Here is an 18077-nt window from a genome sequence, read left to right on the forward strand (position 1 = left end):
TAAATCTCTATATATGAATATTTCCTTAATATACAGATCTTGGTCTTTTAAAAATGACCTGCTTTGCCTGCACAGTGTCTCAAAACCAATAACTTAAATGATAAAAACAGGCATGGATGTGGTGATCAGTATGCTCCTGAAGTTGTCTGGGATCCTTATAATGTAGGAGACTCTGAACTCGTGAACTTCAGCATCTAAAGTTCACTGTAAATGGAGACACTTGTAATGAATACCCCTTAAAAGCCTTCGTTTGTATCAGAACTTTAAGCCTGTATGAGGGAGTACTACTTCAGTAACTTAAAACGTATTATCCCAAACCAAAAATAGGGGAACAGTTTTTCCTAGCCTTAGGCTAGTTTGCTAATTCTAGGTTTCCAGCCAATACTCAAGATTTAAAAATAACATCTGTAATATTTAAATACCTCTAGCATTGCATGAATACCAACATTCTTTTTAACCTGAGACATTTTGATACTGTTCTAGTGTTACAAGATTGGGTTATATCTAAAAGCCAGACTTAGTGCTGTTACTTTAGAACTTTTGAAGGTTAATTGATCAGCTTAATTTTTTAAAGAAACATTGTAGCTATGTTATCTTAATGGTTTATTAGTGTGAGGATACTAGAGAGAGGGGATCTCTTGCTTTCTCTTGGCAGAGCTAATTGCACAAACCAGGGAGCTCTTTGTGTTCATCTGTTCCACCCAACAAGCTCCCTGTGTGCCATGCTCCCATCCCCCTCTATTTCAAGGACTTTTGCAACTCCTCCATCTACTCCCTTATGCCTAGGACTCTGTGTGCCCATGTTTCTCCAAAAATGCATCCTTTTTCATGGCATATATAAAAGGAAGTCTTGATTTTTTTTCAGAGCTAGCACAGTGCTTTATGACGCACAGACCAAAACCTTTTTATTTTCAAAAAACTTTTAGACATTTTCTGCCCTCACTATTGCCACTGTGACTAGAGTCCTTCTGTATGAATAGTTTCTTTACTGCTTTGGGGTAGGTTAGGGGTGGGCCAACTTTTTGGCCTGAGGGCCACATCTGGGTATGGAAATTGTATGGCAGGTCATGAATACTCATGAAATTGGGGTTGGGGTGAAGGAGGGGGTGAGGGCTCTGGGGTAGGGCCAGAAATGAGGAGTTCAGGGTGCAGGAGTGGGCTCCGGGCTGGGGCAGAAGGCTAGGGGGCAGGGTGAGGGCTGGGGATGAGGGGTTTGTGGTGCAGGAGGGGGCTCTGGGTTGGGATTGAGAGGTTTGGAGGGTGGGAGAGCGATCAGGGCTGGGACAGGAGGTTGGGGCATGGGGAGGGAGTGAGGGCTGCAGATTGGGGTGCAGATGGGGTTGGGGTGCAGGAGGGTGCTCTGTGCTGGGATCGAGGGGTTTGGGTGCAGGCCCTGGGTTGTGCTTACCTCTAGCAGCTCCCGGAAGCAGCGGCATGTCACACCTCTGGATCCTACGCAGAGGCACAGCCAGACAGCTCTACAGCTTCCAGTGTCTGGGAACGGTGGCCAATGAGAGCTGCTGGGGCAGCGCACAGAGCCCCCTGGCTGCCCCTAAACATAGGAGCTGGAGGGGAGACATGCTGCTGCTGCTTCTGGGAGCCGCACAAAGTGGCTGCTGACCCCACTACCCATCTGGAGCGGGGAAACCCCAGACCCCGCTCCCCAGGGCCAGATTAAATCGGCTGGCGGGCTGAATGTGTCCTGCCCGCCCACCCCTGGCTTAAGGGATACGTTTCACCATTGAAATGGATGGGGAATACTTTAAGGTTAAACCTGGGTTTACAACTTCGTTCAAAGAAGAAATTGGAAAATGAGTTGATTTATTTTATAACGGTAAGAGATTAGTCTTAATATACGTTGAAAATATGGCAGCTTCTGATTTTACTAATACTTAACTTTAAGGCTGTTAATTATAAGTGCTGTTATGGTTTGTATGCATGATCGAAGTTGCTGAACTCAAAGCAAAAAAGCATGTTTTCAGGCTTGTCTACGCGGTGCATTCATGTGCCCCCACCGGGATGTAAATTTTAGTGCTTTCCAGCATGTGATGCTCTAGCAGGCCTTTTGGACCCTGCTGAAATGCACTAAAAGTTCCCTAGTGCATGTCGTAGTCCCATTTCAAATGGGGCTACATCAGTTTATATTAGAAAATTTTTAGTGTCCATCAGCAAGATCCACAGAGTCAGTGCACCATACTCTGGTGTGCACTAGAATTTACACCACAGCTGGTGTGCACCTGTGCAATATGTAGACAAGCTCTTAGACTCCTGAGTGAGTGTTCCTATGTTTCACTAATGTGAAAGAAATTTCTTCTCTTTCCAAGAGAGAAGGTTTATACTGCATATTTTAAAAGGCTGAATAAAGTTTAGATGTATGGAGTTCAGATTCTGATGTTGTACTGCTTACACTTTGTTAGTGTATATGTAGTTGGAACATTCAGAGTAGTTCCTAAATACCTTTGTTAACATATTAAATCAGACGTAGCCACTGCAGAACTGTTCTTAAAATTGCATTATTGCAATTTGGCATTCTTTTTGCAGGAAACGCATGAGGAACATGACACCTCAACTGAAAACGCAGATGATTCTAACCATGATCCTCAATTTGAGCCCATAGTTTCCCTTCCTGAACAAGAGATCAAGACCCTTGAGGAGGATGAGGAAGAACTCTTTAAGATGTAAGTAGTATGGCGCTGGGTATGTATCTAAACACTAGTTACTTTTAAACTTGGAAAAACACTAATAAAAGGTAGGAAGATTGCTTGTTGCAAAATACCACACTGGCATTTTGGCCAGTAGAAAGAAAATAGCACATGATATAACTAATGGCTGTGCCCCTGGAGTGTTGGGGCTGATAGTGTAACATGATGAAATCCTGACTCTCTAGTGATATCAAATTGATATTATAAAAGTTTGGATTCAAAAAAATGTAAACCTGTTGACTCGAATTGTGCAAAAATGTTGGGTCTAGAGATGTGTAACTGTGTCACAAAGTAGGTTTTTCTTTTTTAAAATTAACATGTCCTACTCTGTGCTTAAATATTTGGGTCATCATGACACTCCTCTCTCTCTCTCTCTCTCTCCCCCCTTCCATAGTAGAAGCTGTCTTCTTACTTACTGAATCAGTATTTTATAGACTGGAGGTGTAAATGCCCCACCCTCTCTAACTCTTCAATGGTTCCCTTCTGCCATCATCTGGAGCGGTCATGGAAACACCTCCTGCTCTTTCTATTGTGTTAGCAGACATCAAATTGTAATAGTTGTTATATGATTAGAAAACTGGGCAAACAGGCTTAATCTGAAATGTTTAAATTTTGTAGAATGCCTTGAACTTTTCCTAAGCTGGAGACCTCTTTAGAGAAAGAAGTGTATGTAACACAGGAGTTAAGATGCATTCCTCTTGCTCTGTGATGTTCCTGCTTCAAATAGGCATGAAGTGCATTTGGGAAAAGTCAGATGGCCAAAAGTAGTCATTTTCAAGCTCTGTTCCAGAGTGTGCTCCTGTAAGAGGCTCTGATAACACATGGTTCTACGAGAACATCTCCAAAAATTGACCTGCATGAGTAGCGTGATCACTAAGCTTTTCTGCGTGATGTGCAGTCCCAGATGAAAGAAGCCGTTCTCTTATAAAGTCAACCCTTAAAGAAATACTGAAATAGGTTCTGCTGTCTAAGGATCAGAGGGTCCTTTTAATAGAGTTTCGGAAAGTTCTTCTTAAGGTGCCAGCAGTTCAATAGGTTGTGCAGCAAAAGGAAGTGTTTTGACAAAAAATTTGCTGAGACCTGGCTGGATGCCAGTGCTCTGGGCTTTCCTGAATCCTAGGGTTCCAAAAAAAGATAAGCCACCTTGAATCCAGGTAGTTGATCCGCAGGGAAACAAAAATAATCTTGGGGGGAGGAAGAGACATGTTTCTGCACATGTGCAATGGTGCAGAATTCCCTCATAAGTAGATAGTCGGAGAAAATAATATATCTGGAAAAGAGGCTGGGCAACTACTTTTTAAATGTTCGTCTCGCCTTTAACAAGTTTGTTAATTAACAAAACTGAAAGTAGGCCATGAAAGTAGGCCAACAGAGCTGGTTTCATTTGTGTTTTTGTTGAATCATTGGTTGTAATTTCAGTGCACTAATGGCATTCCAAATATACACAACAGTGTAACAGCTCTTCTGTAACTTAAATTTGTGTGCCCTATGATTTAAAAAAAGCATGAAATTCAATTTTTGATGGAATTAATTCAGTGCTAATATGGAGCTGTTTGGAAATTACACAGACATTCTTTCAGCAAAATTTTGGTGGGGCAGTGAACTTGTTTTTTAATGACTCCATTCATACAGTATTCTGTCCTGAACTAGTTCATTGACTACTCATAGCATGGTGCTCAATTTGCCTACAAAATCTGTCGTCTTGTACTCTAACTTGTTGGTAAGGACTCTGGATTTATTTCCTCTCTCCTAAAAGCTCTGTGGAATCTTAACTTTCACCTAAGACAGGTGGGCTGAGGGCCCTTTTATTCAGCGTGGTTTGTTTTTTGCATACAAACTCTAATCTCTTGCTCTCTTTCTCAAGGCGAGCAAAGCTGTTTCGATTTGCATCAGAAAATGATCTTCCAGAGTGGAAAGAACGAGGAACCGGGGATGTGAAACTCCTGAAGCACAGGGAGAAGGGAACAATTCGCCTTCTCATGAGGAGAGATAAAACCCTAAAAATCTGTGCAAATCATTATAGTATGTTTGTTCCATTATTTCTCGTAACTTCCCTTTGGCTGTCATCTGTTTTTATGTGCAATATAGTTATCAAGTCTTATAGGATTCATGCATGTTTTGTTTACCCTAAAAATGGATTGGAAGAATGGGCCAATGGTCTAACAGCAGCAAATAGACCGGTGCTTGTATGCATCCAGTTTGATGCCTGTTTAACTTATTAATTGCACAGTTCCATAATATTGCAGGTGAATATATTTACAACCTAGTAAATTAAACAGGCATCAAAATACTTTGTTGCATATTTTAGTTTTGTAATGAACTCTCTTCAGATGTTCATCCATTTTCAAGGAGATCTAGCAATGTGGAGTATGGAAGTTCTGCAAAGTCTTAAACTTATTTAAAGCAGAAAATAACTTTTTTCCACTGAAATCATGTAAGATGGCTGAAAAGATTGTCTTGACACGAGTTGAGGAAAAATTGTTTGAATAGAAATCAGACCTGGAAAGTTTTGCTGAAGGGAGATGTTTGAAGCAACTGAAAAGTGTAATTGGAAATAGCACTTTGTTTGTCTATGGTCCCTGTACTTATTACATACACTAAATAAAAGGCCTGGGCATGAACAAAAACTAGAACTATGGGTTCATCAAGCTTGTGACTCTACTGAAACTACAGTTTCTCTAGTTTCGTGCACTTGCACCAGAAAAGGGTAAGCAAGCATAACAAGGCTGTTAAAAAGATACTATTCTATGCTGAATATTTGTAGAGCTTGTTGTCGCAGGAGACTGAAACAGAATTTTAAGATGGCGTCAAGGGAGGAGGGAGAAATCACTTAAATGAATAATCTCAGAGGGAAGCTAAGTACTATCTATAATACGTAAGATTACCAGCAGTAGAAAGGGAGAAACTTTACTATTTTATTTGGATGCTCTTGTACCTTCCTTTGAAGCATCTGCATTGGCCACTATCTAAGAAAATACTTTAGACTATTGGTCTTTCAGTAGGGGAACTTTGCATTCTAAAAGGGTATTAAATTAGAACTATAATTTTTATTTTGTGGGGAGTGCAGTTTGAATAGCAGTGTGTGGTTAACATTCTGTTTGGCAGTATTGACCTCCCATTCCAGATTGTTCTAGGACATGGGAGAGAACAATATGGGCACCATCTTTTTTTTTTTTTTTTTTTTTTTTTTCTTTCCCTCCTCCCACCCCTCCATCTAGAAATAATTTTGCATTACAATCCCCTGTGAGGTATAAAATTTTATTTACTTCATCTTACTAAGAGCTAACTTTCTTAAGGTACTTGTGGGGCTTATGTGGAAATGTATTTCAAAATGTTATATGCAGCTGGACTAATCAGTTCTTTTTCTTTGTAGTTACACCTTTAATGGAACTGAAGCCTAATGCTGGAAGTGACAGGGCATGGGTCTGGAACACACATGCTGACTTTGCAGATGAAAGCCCTAAACCTGAACTTTTGGCAATCCGGTTCCTAAATGCAGAAAGTAAGTTATGGCACAAGATCAGCTTCTTCTGATATTTATACTATGTGCCTTAGGAAGTAACCTTGGGCCATTTAATACTGCACAGTATTCTACAGTAAATGTATGAAAGAAGTTACCGCTACCTTTTGTAGCTCCCATGGTAGAAAAGAATAAAAATTCCCTGTATTCTTAAAGAATCTATCCCACTGGCTGTAAGCACTCAAAATGGGGTGAGCGAGGAGAAAAAAAATCTCATTTGCGCATAGAAAGCCACCCTAATAATTGTCTGTAAGGACAGTCCCTTCTATCTAAATAGTACTGCAGCAGAATTAATTCAGAGTGCAACTAGTTAATTAGTAATGCTCAGAATATGTAGATAAAGAGTAGTTATGCTCCATCTTCCATCCAACACCATCTTTATAACTTTTTTTTTTGTCTTGATAAGTGTGCTGACACTCTGTTTTCAAGAGAGCTTGTTAGTGTTTCCAAATTTCAATGCAATAAAACTCCAGGACTTCAGCCAGTGTATTGATCTTACTTTCATTAATTACCTCAACTTCATGTTTTAATGAAGATTAAATTTGTGGCATTACAAATACTATATGGAAATCATCACCTTGTATTAAAACTTCCATTCAGGCACATCACATCTCCCTTAGAATCCCATACTTTACTGACAGCTACACTGAACAAGTACTAGGTGTTAATATCCACTTGTCTCTTCCTTCTAACATATCAAATGAAATATCCCCTAAGTGGAATATAGTAGTCCTAACAACCACAGATAACTTAGACAATAGGTTATAGTAAATCTTTCTAGACTAAAGTTTATTTTTTTAAAGTTATATATTGTTTTGATATAATGCTTCCAAAGTTAGCATAGTTTGACCATTCATAGAAATGGTGCAAGATTCTTTTTCTGTTCTTTTATGTTAATTAAAGGCTTTGAGCACTGTGGAGGAATCACACTCCTGTTGGAGGGAGTGTCTCATATCTGTGGCCAGAACAGGCAGATTCTCACATCTTTGTTCAAAATATCAAACTAATTTGACTGTGTAGTATCTCCTCTAGGTAACTTAGGATAATAGATGCCATGATTTGGGAATTGGAGGTGAAGTTATTTGTATCTTGGTAGCACCTGAGTACCCCGGCCAGGAGTGGTTAGGGACTATCCAGACATAGAATGGAAGCCACTGTCTGCCACAAATACCTTACAAACAACAAGATAAGTGACAGATTGTAGTGGTTGGTCTGGAATTCCCTACTTGGCATGCCACACTATGCATTCATTCCTAAATAGAACATGCAAAGACTAACTGTATGAGAAATAGAATGAGACTTTGAAAATAAAATGGCTGTCACACTTCTTCCCTTCTCACCACACTCCCCAAATGACTACTGGGTGAGTGACCTGCTCTCTGGGGCTGCTGAAACCCCTTCTGTCTGTGACTCTGGCATCCAAGGAGAATACTATGGTGGCTGCACAACCAGCTTGATTTTTCTCTTCCAGTTCCTGTCTAGTCTAGTGGGTAGTTCTTGTAAGGGGAGAAGCACTTCTAGATCCAGATGTTCTCACTAGCCCTTAAGCAGTTAATGCAGCAAACAGTGTGTGTGACTGTCAAAGACCATCATAACTGCTGGCTTCTTATTGTGCATCCCAGATAGCTTTCAGGTTGCATGCCACTAGTCCTGTGCCAGTGGGTTAGCCAAATTAAAATGTCTAGCTTGACACATAGGAGGAAGGTAAGATGGTAGTAAACAAAAATGCTACCAACATGTTCCATTGCACAGTTGGGATCTTGTGGCAGATCCATATTAACACATGTTGGCAAACAACGTTTTCTTCTGTTCACCTTTCTAATCAGCATCCTTTCTCCTTCAGGCAAACTTTCATTGAAACCAAACCTTCTATTTAAACCCCTGAATCCCCTACCAAAAAAAGTGTACTTGGAGGAATAACGTTAAAATCCCACTCCTAAACTTATCTCTGAGTTTGAGGGGTGAGGGAAGGCTTTCATTGCCTCCTTTATATACTGCCTTGCAGTAGCAGATAAGAGAGTCTAGGTAGAATTCCTTCTTGGATTCATAGATAAAGAATTAAAGTTCAGTTTCTGGTCCTGTCAAGGGGTGTCACTTTGCATGATGAACTCCCTTTCAAAGAAGGTTTTCTGAAAATCCATGAGGAGGGTGCACACTCCTAAGAGATTCTAAAAAAACTTCTGGCTTCATATTCAGTCTTTAAAAATGTGCATTTTCCTGTGGAGCAATAGTGACCTCAAGTGGCCAGTCATGCTATCCTCAATGTGGGGGATCAAATTATCCTTTCTGGTTCTATTTTGAGAGTGACTTGACTGGTTATCTGCTTCTCAAATTATTTCAGTTAGAAAGGGTTGGAGGGATGCTTATTGTAATTGAACTGATAGCAGCTATTATCAGAAAGTTTCTATCTTTGAAATGGAACTGTTCAGAACCAATTGCTTAGACTGAAATGTATTGAAGTATGTTGTCTTCAAAAGAATTCTGGTTAGCTGTAACTTGAGCCATGTTACCTGCATCTTTTTACTGATGGGTGTGTGTGTGTTGTTTGTTTAATAAAAGTGACTGGATTTTCAACTCTGGAGACTGAAATTCTCCCTTCAGGTGCAGTATAGGCAGTGATGGTGCAAACTTGCCATTCCTCCTTAGCTGTATCCTGGCGGAACTATCTCTAGGTGTGAGAAAATAAATGTCTATGGTCTTCTCAGTGCCTGCCCTCTGACTGTGAACAAGAATGTGTGGTAGGCTTCTGAAGTGAATGCCTAGTAGCTAGCTGCTAAGGTATGGCTAGAAGTTCAGCTAGCTTAAAATTGCACTTAGCAGCAGAACCTTAAGATGAGAACTTGGCAACCTTAAGATGAGAACCCACTCAAAGGTGCAACATCCACTGCTTTCTTTGGAGAGTGTTTAATGAGAAATAATTGAAGCCTGTATACTTAAGATCACTTGAACTAAGATGAAATCCACTATGCATATTTCTTGACAAAAAAGGCAGTCAAACTAAAATGTAGAAATGAGTTTTTCGGAATAAATGTCTGTTTCAGAACAAAATAGATCTAAAGAATAGAGGCATTGTAAATAATTTAAGGCAGTGGTTCTCAAACTGGGGGTTGGGACCCTTCAGGGGGTTGCGAGGTTATTACACGGGGAGTCGCAAGCTGCCAGCCTCCACCCCCAAACTCCTCTTCGCCTCCAGCATTTATAATGGTGTTAAATATATTTTTAAAAGTGTTTTTAATTTATAAGGTGGTTGCACTCAGAGGCTTGCTATGTGAAAGGGGTCACCTGTACAAAAGTTTGAGAATCGCTGATTTAAGGTAATGAAGAAACATTTTATTTCCTTCAAACAGATGCACAGAAATTCAAGGCAAAATTTGAAGAATGCAGGAATGAGGTAGACAAGAAAGCAAAGAAGGGTAAGATGTTAATCTCCTCTTGGAATTTTAAATGATTACTTCATCTTTTTTTCCTCTCCTTTCCCAAGTTTTTAATGCCTATCGCGGGGGAGAGGGAATATCCTTAGATTGCTCACTGTAATATTTGGTGCCTCTTGGCAGACTCACTCTGTGCCTGACTGCAGTCTTCAGTCCAGGGGCTTTTTCAGTCTGCTAGAGTAATGGTCCGGGGTGTTGAACTCTTCTTTCCTTGTAGAAGACTTGCAATTGCTCCTGGGACATAATTTTTAGGGTAGTTATTATAGAAAGGCTTTTCATTATTTATACAGAAAACATATACTACAGTTGAGTAACAGTTTTACCATACTGATTTTTTTTAAATCTTCCTATGTTCACCAGTAAATATCCCAGTTGCAGGATTATATTTTAAACTAATTTTTGAAACTTGGTTCATTTTGTTTAAATTGTAAAGTTACTTTACCAATTTAATTTGGTTCTGTATGAGAGACACACACACTACATATAATTGAGAGAAGCTCTCTGAACAAATATCTTCAATTTCATATAGAGATTAAAAATTTAGAATGGAATTCTGAGTTTTGATCTACTAAAGGTGTAAAAGTATAGACTCCTACTGGTCGGCAATTCAAATGCTTCAGGAAATCTGAGTGGGTTAGGCAATGCAGGAAACTGAATTCCCTTGTAAACTGTAGCCTTAGTTCTCTCTCACTCAAGCAAAGATGTTGGAGTGGCGGGAGAGGAGGATAGAGACCTGAATTGCATATAACTCTATATTAGGATAAGGATATTATCTAAGGAGCTGGAAGTTGTATGGAACCCAGCACATCTAATTCCACAAAATATGCCTTGTCAGTAGTTGCCCTGTAGCAATCAAAAAAACTGTCCAAGAGGGCACTGAAAAGGGGTACCATCCCGTTCTTAGTCGGTAAGCTATGCCTAGTGTATGACTTTTAAACCGGAGCGGGAGGGGGAAAGAAATGAGTCTACATTCATTTGGCATGGGATGGATCAACAAAGGACAAAAACAGTATGAATCATCTTAGTGTATGGCAGAGAGTTCAAAAATATCCTTATTCTCTCTCTAAAGCCAATTACACTCTTTCTTTAGTAAAACAAGTTAACACCGCCTTCCCACTGTTAATTAAATCTACCATACTGTGTGTAACTTTTTCTTCAAACAATCTCTTAGCAGGCACAGAGAAAAATGATAGTGCTGACAAAGTTGCTGAGAAATTAGAAGAGCTTTCTGTAAAGGAAGAGAGCAAAAAATGTGAGAAGAAAGAAGAGACCAAGGAAAAAACTGAAGAAAAGCAATAAATCATCTTGGGCCTTGTGTTTTTTCCTTAATTTTTTTTAATTTTTACAAGGGACTTTATAAAGAACTGAATTCCAACATTCAGGTTGTTTTTTCTAAGCTTTTGCCCTTTTGAAGATGTCTTCAGAAAATCCATTCCCCAGTCATGAAAATGTACTGTGCTAACTTTCTTTTCCATAGTGGAAACACTTATTTATAGTCATCCAAAAGAGTGAATAAAACAAATTTGAAAACAGCATCAAAGGACAGAACTGAGTTTTCTATACACTTCAAACACTTGTGACTATAATTCTTGCACTTGGTGTTTACATATTTGAGGGTGCATATCTTCATATAAGTGATGTAATCAGATTAGATTAAGTGCATTTTAATCCTTCCTGTTGGTAAAATTATGCAGACATTTCTTGTATGTTATGTTAAATTAGTAGACTTAAGCAGGCCTCTTACACCAGTTTTGGGTGTTTGCGTTTGCTGATTGAGGATTGTTCCTGCTTGATGAGGTACATACAGTTTTCTTTAGCAGACCAGTATACCGTTTGCTTCCTACAAGGCTGTAGTGCCACATAATTCTGGATGGTAGAATTTATAATACTCCTGGCACAACTCCACTGATATGATGACCACTTATGGCAGACAGTAGTGGAAAAAGACATCCTTTGACCTATCATGGATGTAATTTAATAGTCACATATAGGTTCTTTCATTACAAAAAGATAAGTAGGAAGCTGCTCTTTTTTTTTTTTTTTTTTTTTTTTTTAAGTCTTCATGACTTTCAAAAGCTCTTTTAACCATGCTAAAGGATCAAGAGTGCTGTTTGCGTTAGAAAAAAAAATATAAAACCTACTTATATTGTAGATAGGACCATAGATCACTCATGATGTGCCATTCACTGACTCTTAAGGACCATCTGTTTACCAGAGATAGTAAGGTTTTTGTTTTTTTGTTTTGTTTTTATATCTACTTAATGTTAGGGATGAATCTAACCTTGTTAGACAACATGCCATGGAGCTCCTCAAATCAGAGCTTCCCATGGTTTTTTTTTTTGCTGTGTGCCCCACCACCACCATGTGAGTGGCATAAAAGGGTCCCTTAATCCTGCCCATCCAGGGCAGAAAGTGACTCATTGAGACAAGCAGATGGCAGGACCTAGCTGGGCCTCCCTGGAGAAGTATGTAGCCTCCCTTTCATTCCTGCAGGGTTTAAAATAGACAGGGCTATGGCTTTCTGGTAGAGTGGAGGGCCACAAATGAGAATGCTTAGGAAGACTGCAGTAGTCAGTGAAGTGTGGGAAAGCAGCAGGCTATGGGTGGGGTTGCATGTGCTCTCTTGCCCCAAGCCTCCCTGTATGTTCTCCCTAGCCTGGACACCCGGAGCCCCTCACCCCAACTCATACACCCCAGATAACCTCCCACAGTTTGAAATACAATAGTGTAAGCAATACACTCCAACAATCACTTTCTAAATTTGGCACTGATGTGTTCAGAACTAGCAATCACTTTACCAGAATTTGTGGGGTTATAAAATACTTGCATTTTAGAAAAATAGGAGGAGGTACTAATACTACTACAAAAATATTAAACCTATAATTTGAATATGCAAGATGAAATATAATGTTAATATGCTCCTAAAATGGGAATAAGTATTATGGGTCAAGCTGGTCCTTTAACAGTGGTTATTAGCAATGGATCTACTTCGTTTCTAACTACTGCTAGAGTTTTGGAAGACTTAAACCAGGATAGAAAACAACGAAAAGCCTTTACATTCAGTAAATGTCTTGTTAGTTTTTTGGTGGACAATTTCGTTGTACAAAGATTAACACAACTATCAGTAAAACAATTATTTAAAAATAAACTCAGTCTAGTCTTTCTAAACTGTAAAGGTGTAATGACCAATAATACCTAAAAGAGGGAACTGAATGTTGATAGAAGCCTGCTGAAAGCCTGCTGACTTCCTCCATTTATGAAATTTAAATTCTCTAAGACAAGACAAACTACATGGGAAAATGAGCATTAAATATGCTTTAAATTTGTGTAAATACCTTTTTGATGTTATAGTAAGTTGATCAAATCTGGAACTATAAAGAAGGTACTCCATTTTATATTAAAGGCAAAAAATAAACTTTTGGCATGAGCAAAGTTCATTTCTCTTCCCCTATTACTAGCACAGCAGATTTTCACAAGTACTGTCTGGTGTGGGATTTGCCCCTTCCAAACACCAGATACATAAATCAAATGTTTTAGAACTATAAAGCTCCTAGGGAATAAAACAAATACCTCAGCTGTCTCCTCCATAAGGGATCTCAGCAGCATGATGTGTTTGATATGTGTTTTTGATTTAAGATAGTATTGTATGTTTCCAAATACTTAATTTTACTGCCATCTGAATGTAAAAAGCCAAAATGTTATGTATTCGTGAAAGCCACCGTCGATTTAAATGGAAGCTGACAAGCAATGTTTTTAAACTTGTTAAAGGGGAGGTGAAGTTTACAAATCTAATTTCAAAATAAACTATGCGTTAAATTTTTTCATTTAAAAGATTTGCTTTTTTTATTTAAAAAAACAACAAAACCTTGTGTTGGAAATGCAAACACAATAGATTATGCTACTGCATAAGAAGCAGAAAACGGGCCATTCTAGTTTTGCTCTTGAGCCTGACTGGAAAAAAATGAATACTCATGTACACTTCATTTTTTTTAATCTGTTAATCCCAGGTATTGTTACAATTAAAATAAATTGTCATTACTTCATTGTATGATTTTCAGTCACTCATGCATGTGTGCTTAGTTTTATTGGCTTGATATTTTTACCCTAGAGTTCAGATGAATTGATTCAGGCTTTACTTCATGGGCCATATTCATCCTTAGTGAAAGTCCATTGGTATGAATTTTTCCCTAGGCCTTTGTGTAGTGCTCATATCTTGTTAGTATTCACATTGCTTCTTCTGTTTTCCAAGTAAAACACCAAAACAATTTCTGTGGAAAAGCATTTCAAAGAACTTTTTTTTTTGTTTTTTAATTAAACTGAAACATTACTACTTTGTTTTAAAGTATCTCAATCTATTGGGTTGCTGTTCTACAAATAGAAAAGTAAAAAGTGGTTTTAAAAAAAGGGATCTTAACATAATAAAAATTAGACTTGAAAAGGAATCTTTAAGTTTTGTATAGAAAACTTTGTATAGTCATTTTCATAAACTCAAGATGTTGGCTACCATGTTCTCAGGATGTTTTTCAGTTTGATTTATTTCCCCTGCCCTTTTATGACAGTATTGTTCACTGTTGGTAGTTTCCATTTAGGGACATGTTCTGATGTATTCACCAGGTGTGTGTTGGACTTTAATGGTGTATATGTAAAATTTATGTGAATCATTCTACTTTTGCAGAATCTTCAGTGCTTAGTGAAGAAGAGATACTCAGAATGACAGAACCAAACTTATTTTCCTCTTACCAATCTGAAAGTATCCCCCAAGCTCAATAAGGGAAACATTTTTCTCTTGATGAAAGGGAAGATTCTTTTTTTTTTTTTTTTTTTAAATAGAATTACTTGCGAAGTCTTTACAACTGCAGATCTCAAATCTTACGATTAGTGTTCTAGATTTGTTTATATTACCCACTTAATGAGCTTCTAAAGGAACAGTATTGATAAAGGCTTGTATAAATGTTTTCACTATATGTGTTTAGGAATTTGCATCAGAGGACTTAAACTACATATGGTATAGTAATATGATGTATGAAATTAGAGATAGCTCAGACATCCGTTCTTACAAAATTCTTAGTTATATGTTGGACAAATATACTGGAATAGTAACTCATTCCTATATTTGTAGCGGTATCTAGTTGAATTACCACATCAAATTGTCAGTTATGAAACTGCAGGTATGGAAATGGGAGTAACACAAATTTGCTAAGGAAGTACTTTTGAAAGTTCAATTGAGATAATTCAGTGGTTACTTCTATTATGTTTACACTTTCAATCCTAGTGAGGAAATTCACAGGATTCCATTTTTGTATGTTACCAGCTATTTACTCATTTCAACCCCAGCTTGTCTCCAGAATTTTTAATCTTATTTTATGACAATATATAATATATTGGGGGAGGAGAAGAGCCTTTAAAAATAATGCACCCAAAAGCTACATTAAGGGCAGAACATGCTTAAATTTTGTGACTTGCAGAATTCTTGCTTGCCTGATTTGCAGAAATTATGCCATCAATATGAACAGAATGGTGATATTTTTCTTGTTGGGATATAGTGATCAGCTGTTTGGGAGAATGGAGAGAATTAAGGTGTGGGGCTAGTGATAACCCTGTGTCCAATTTAGAAACAGCTGAATCCTCTCTATGGATTACAAAGGCCTGTGTGTGTGTGTGTGTATATATATATATATAAATTGTTTGTTTTAAGATCTGCTTATTCCTAAACCTTATTGTTGTTAATTTTTTTAAATGTCTTCAGTATACTTGTTTAAACGTGACCTTTAAATTATTTTGAAGTCTGCATTAATGGGTGTAAATTTCTATAGAAGAGGATCATATTCAGTAAATCTTACTCTCTAAACTGTGTCCAGGCATACCTTAGATAAGGTAGGTGCATATTAGAAAATTGCTAATACTGAGCTTCATAAGGAGGTAAACACAAGATTGCATAAAAACAAGCGACTTGAATATATTAAATACTGGATGCTTAAACATTACAACACAACCCAGACTCTTCCCAAAAAATTCTTGTCATTATGCATATTGATGAAAGCTGCTGTCTTATGTAAAGCAGACACTTTCCCAAATGTCATCTCCTGCAATGACTATTTTTTTTTCTACAGTCAGGGTGATGTATCCTGTGTCTGACATAAATGTAATTAATTTTCTGAGTTTGGGGTGTCACTGGGAAATTTTCAGAGCTCTAAGCACAATGCTGATCAGATATGAGAGTTGCAGATTGAAACAAGACTACAATGCAGGTCTGTTGTATTTTTTAACCAAACAGTTTAAATACAAGTGCTATTTTCAAAGCAGTGATATAGTGGTCATGTTGTTTTCCCTCCACCCCCAACTCTATGGTGAAATTTGCCTAATTTAGAACTTTTCAGCAGCCACCTAGAAGATGGGCACTGCATTCTACTAGTAGTGGCTGTCTAGGTGGAAATTTGGAGACTTCAAAGTACTTTAGAAGATTAAGAAATACTCCTACACTGTTCACCACTTTCTCCTTTATCAATACCCACTGGATTTTGTTATTAAATGAAAGACCAGTTTTCTAGGTTTTATCTTAAAACTAGGGCTGTCAAGTGATTTTAAAAATTGTCATTAATCATGTGATTAATTACACTGTTACTTAAATGGTATTGTATTATTATTTTGGATGTCTTCTACATTTCTCAAATTGATTTCAATTACAACACAATACAAAGTGTACAGTGCTCACTTTATATTTATTTTTGATTACAAGTATTTGCACTGTAAAAAAAAAAGTATATTTCAATTCTACTAATACAATTACTGTAGTGCAATCTCTTTATCATGAAAGTTGAACTTACAAATATAGAATGATGTAAAAAAAAGCATTCAGAAATATAACTTAAAATATTAGAAGCTGCAACTCCACTCAGTCCTACTTCTTGTTCAGCCAGTCGCTCAGACAAACAAGTTTGTTTACATTTGCAGGAGATTATGCTGCCTGCTTTTTGTTTACAATGTCACCTGAAAGTGAGACCAGGCATTCTCATGACACTGTTGTAGCTGGCATCACAAGATATTTGTGCCATATGCGCTAAAGATTCATATGTCCCTTCATGCTTCAACCACCATTCTAGGGGACATGCATCCATGCTGATGGGTTCTGCTTGATAACAATCCAAAGATGTTCATGTTCATTTTCATTATCTGCGTCAGAGGCCACCAGCAGAAGGTTGATTTTCTTTTTTGGTGGTTCGGGTTCTGTACTTTCCGCATCGGAGTGTTGCTCTTTTAAGACTTCTGAAAGCATGCTCCACGCCTTGTCCCTCTCAGATTTTGGAAGGCACTTAAGATTTTTAAACCTTGGGTCGAGTGCTATAGCTATCTTTAGAAATCTCACATTGGAACCTTCTTTGCGTTTTGTGAAATCTGCAGTGGAAGTGTTCTTAAAATGAACATGTGCTGGGTCATCATCTGAGACTGCTATAACATGAAAACAGAGCAGGGGCCATACAGTTCTCCAAGGAGTTCAGTCACAAATTTAATTAACACATTAGTGTTTTTTTTTTTTGTTTTGTTTTTTTTAAATGAGCATCCTCAGCATGGAAGCATGTCCTCTGGAATGGTGGCCGAAACATGAAGGCGTGTGTGAATGTTTAGCATATCTGGCACGTAAATACCTTCCAATGTCAGCTATAAAAGTGTCATGCAAATGCCTGTTCTCACTTTTTGGTGACCTTGTAAATAAGAGGCCTGTAAATGTAAACAAACTTGTTTGCCTTAGCGATTGGCTGAAGGAGAAGTAGGACTGAATGGACTTGTAGGGTCTGAAGTTTTACATTGTGTTTTTGAGTGCAGTTATGTAACAAAAAAAAATCTACATTTGTAAATTGCACTTCCACAACAAGGAGATTGCACTATGGTACTTGTATGAGGTAAACTGAGAAAATATTATTTACAAATATTTGAAAATTATCAAAAATAATATGCTTTGATTGTAATTGCAACAGCATTCAATATATATGATTATGTAGAAAAACATCCAAAATATTTAATAAATTTTAATTGGTAATCTATTGTTTAATGGTGTGATTAAAACCGATTAATTGCAAAACAATTTTGAGTAAATTGTGAGTTAACTGCAATTAATTGACAGCCCTAATTAAAATTCTTTGGATACCTTTGAGAATAAAAAGTGATGTAAAATAAAATTCTGTTCTAAGAGGGTGCAGAAAGAAAGTTGCTAGCTGATATTCTGAGATTTCATAGTTGTACATGAGAAATTATTGATTTATAACTACCAAAGTAGATTTAGAGGCTCTGATTGGTGGTGCTGTGTATGCTGCCATGCAGCAGTCTTCGGTTTAATTTCTTGTCCTTCTCTCTTATTCCTCAGGCTCCCATGGGCTTTGAGTGCTGCATAGATACACAGCAAGCATGTTGCTTAAAAGCTTCTCTCTA

At 37.7% G+C, this 18077-nt stretch overlaps 1 protein-coding gene and 1 non-coding gene across 2 annotated transcripts in view; both read left to right on the plus strand.

Moving 5' to 3' along the window:
- The window catches only part of RANBP1 (RAN binding protein 1), a 16296-nt gene extending 2812 nt beyond the window's left edge, over positions 1 to 13484 (plus strand). The window contains exons 2-6 of the mRNA XM_008171702.4: positions 2542 to 2678; positions 4567 to 4724; positions 6076 to 6204; positions 9570 to 9635; positions 10825 to 13484. Of these exons, the coding sequence (XP_008169924.1) occupies positions 2542 to 2678; positions 4567 to 4724; positions 6076 to 6204; positions 9570 to 9635; positions 10825 to 10952 (618 nt within the window). The 3' untranslated portion in view covers positions 10953 to 13484. The remainder of the gene's footprint in view (positions 1 to 2541; positions 2679 to 4566; positions 4725 to 6075; positions 6205 to 9569; positions 9636 to 10824) is intronic.
- Positions 9773 to 9900, plus strand: LOC112060014 (small nucleolar RNA SNORA77). The gene has a single exon (XR_002889327.1). It is a non-coding gene; the product is annotated as a small nucleolar RNA SNORA77 (small nucleolar RNA).
- Positions 13485 to 18077: the final 4593 nt, after the last annotated feature.

This window comes from Chrysemys picta, chromosome 15, assembly GCF_011386835.1.
Source record: "Chrysemys picta bellii isolate R12L10 chromosome 15, ASM1138683v2, whole genome shotgun sequence".
Classification (NCBI taxonomy): domain Eukaryota; kingdom Metazoa; phylum Chordata; order Testudines; family Emydidae; genus Chrysemys; species Chrysemys picta.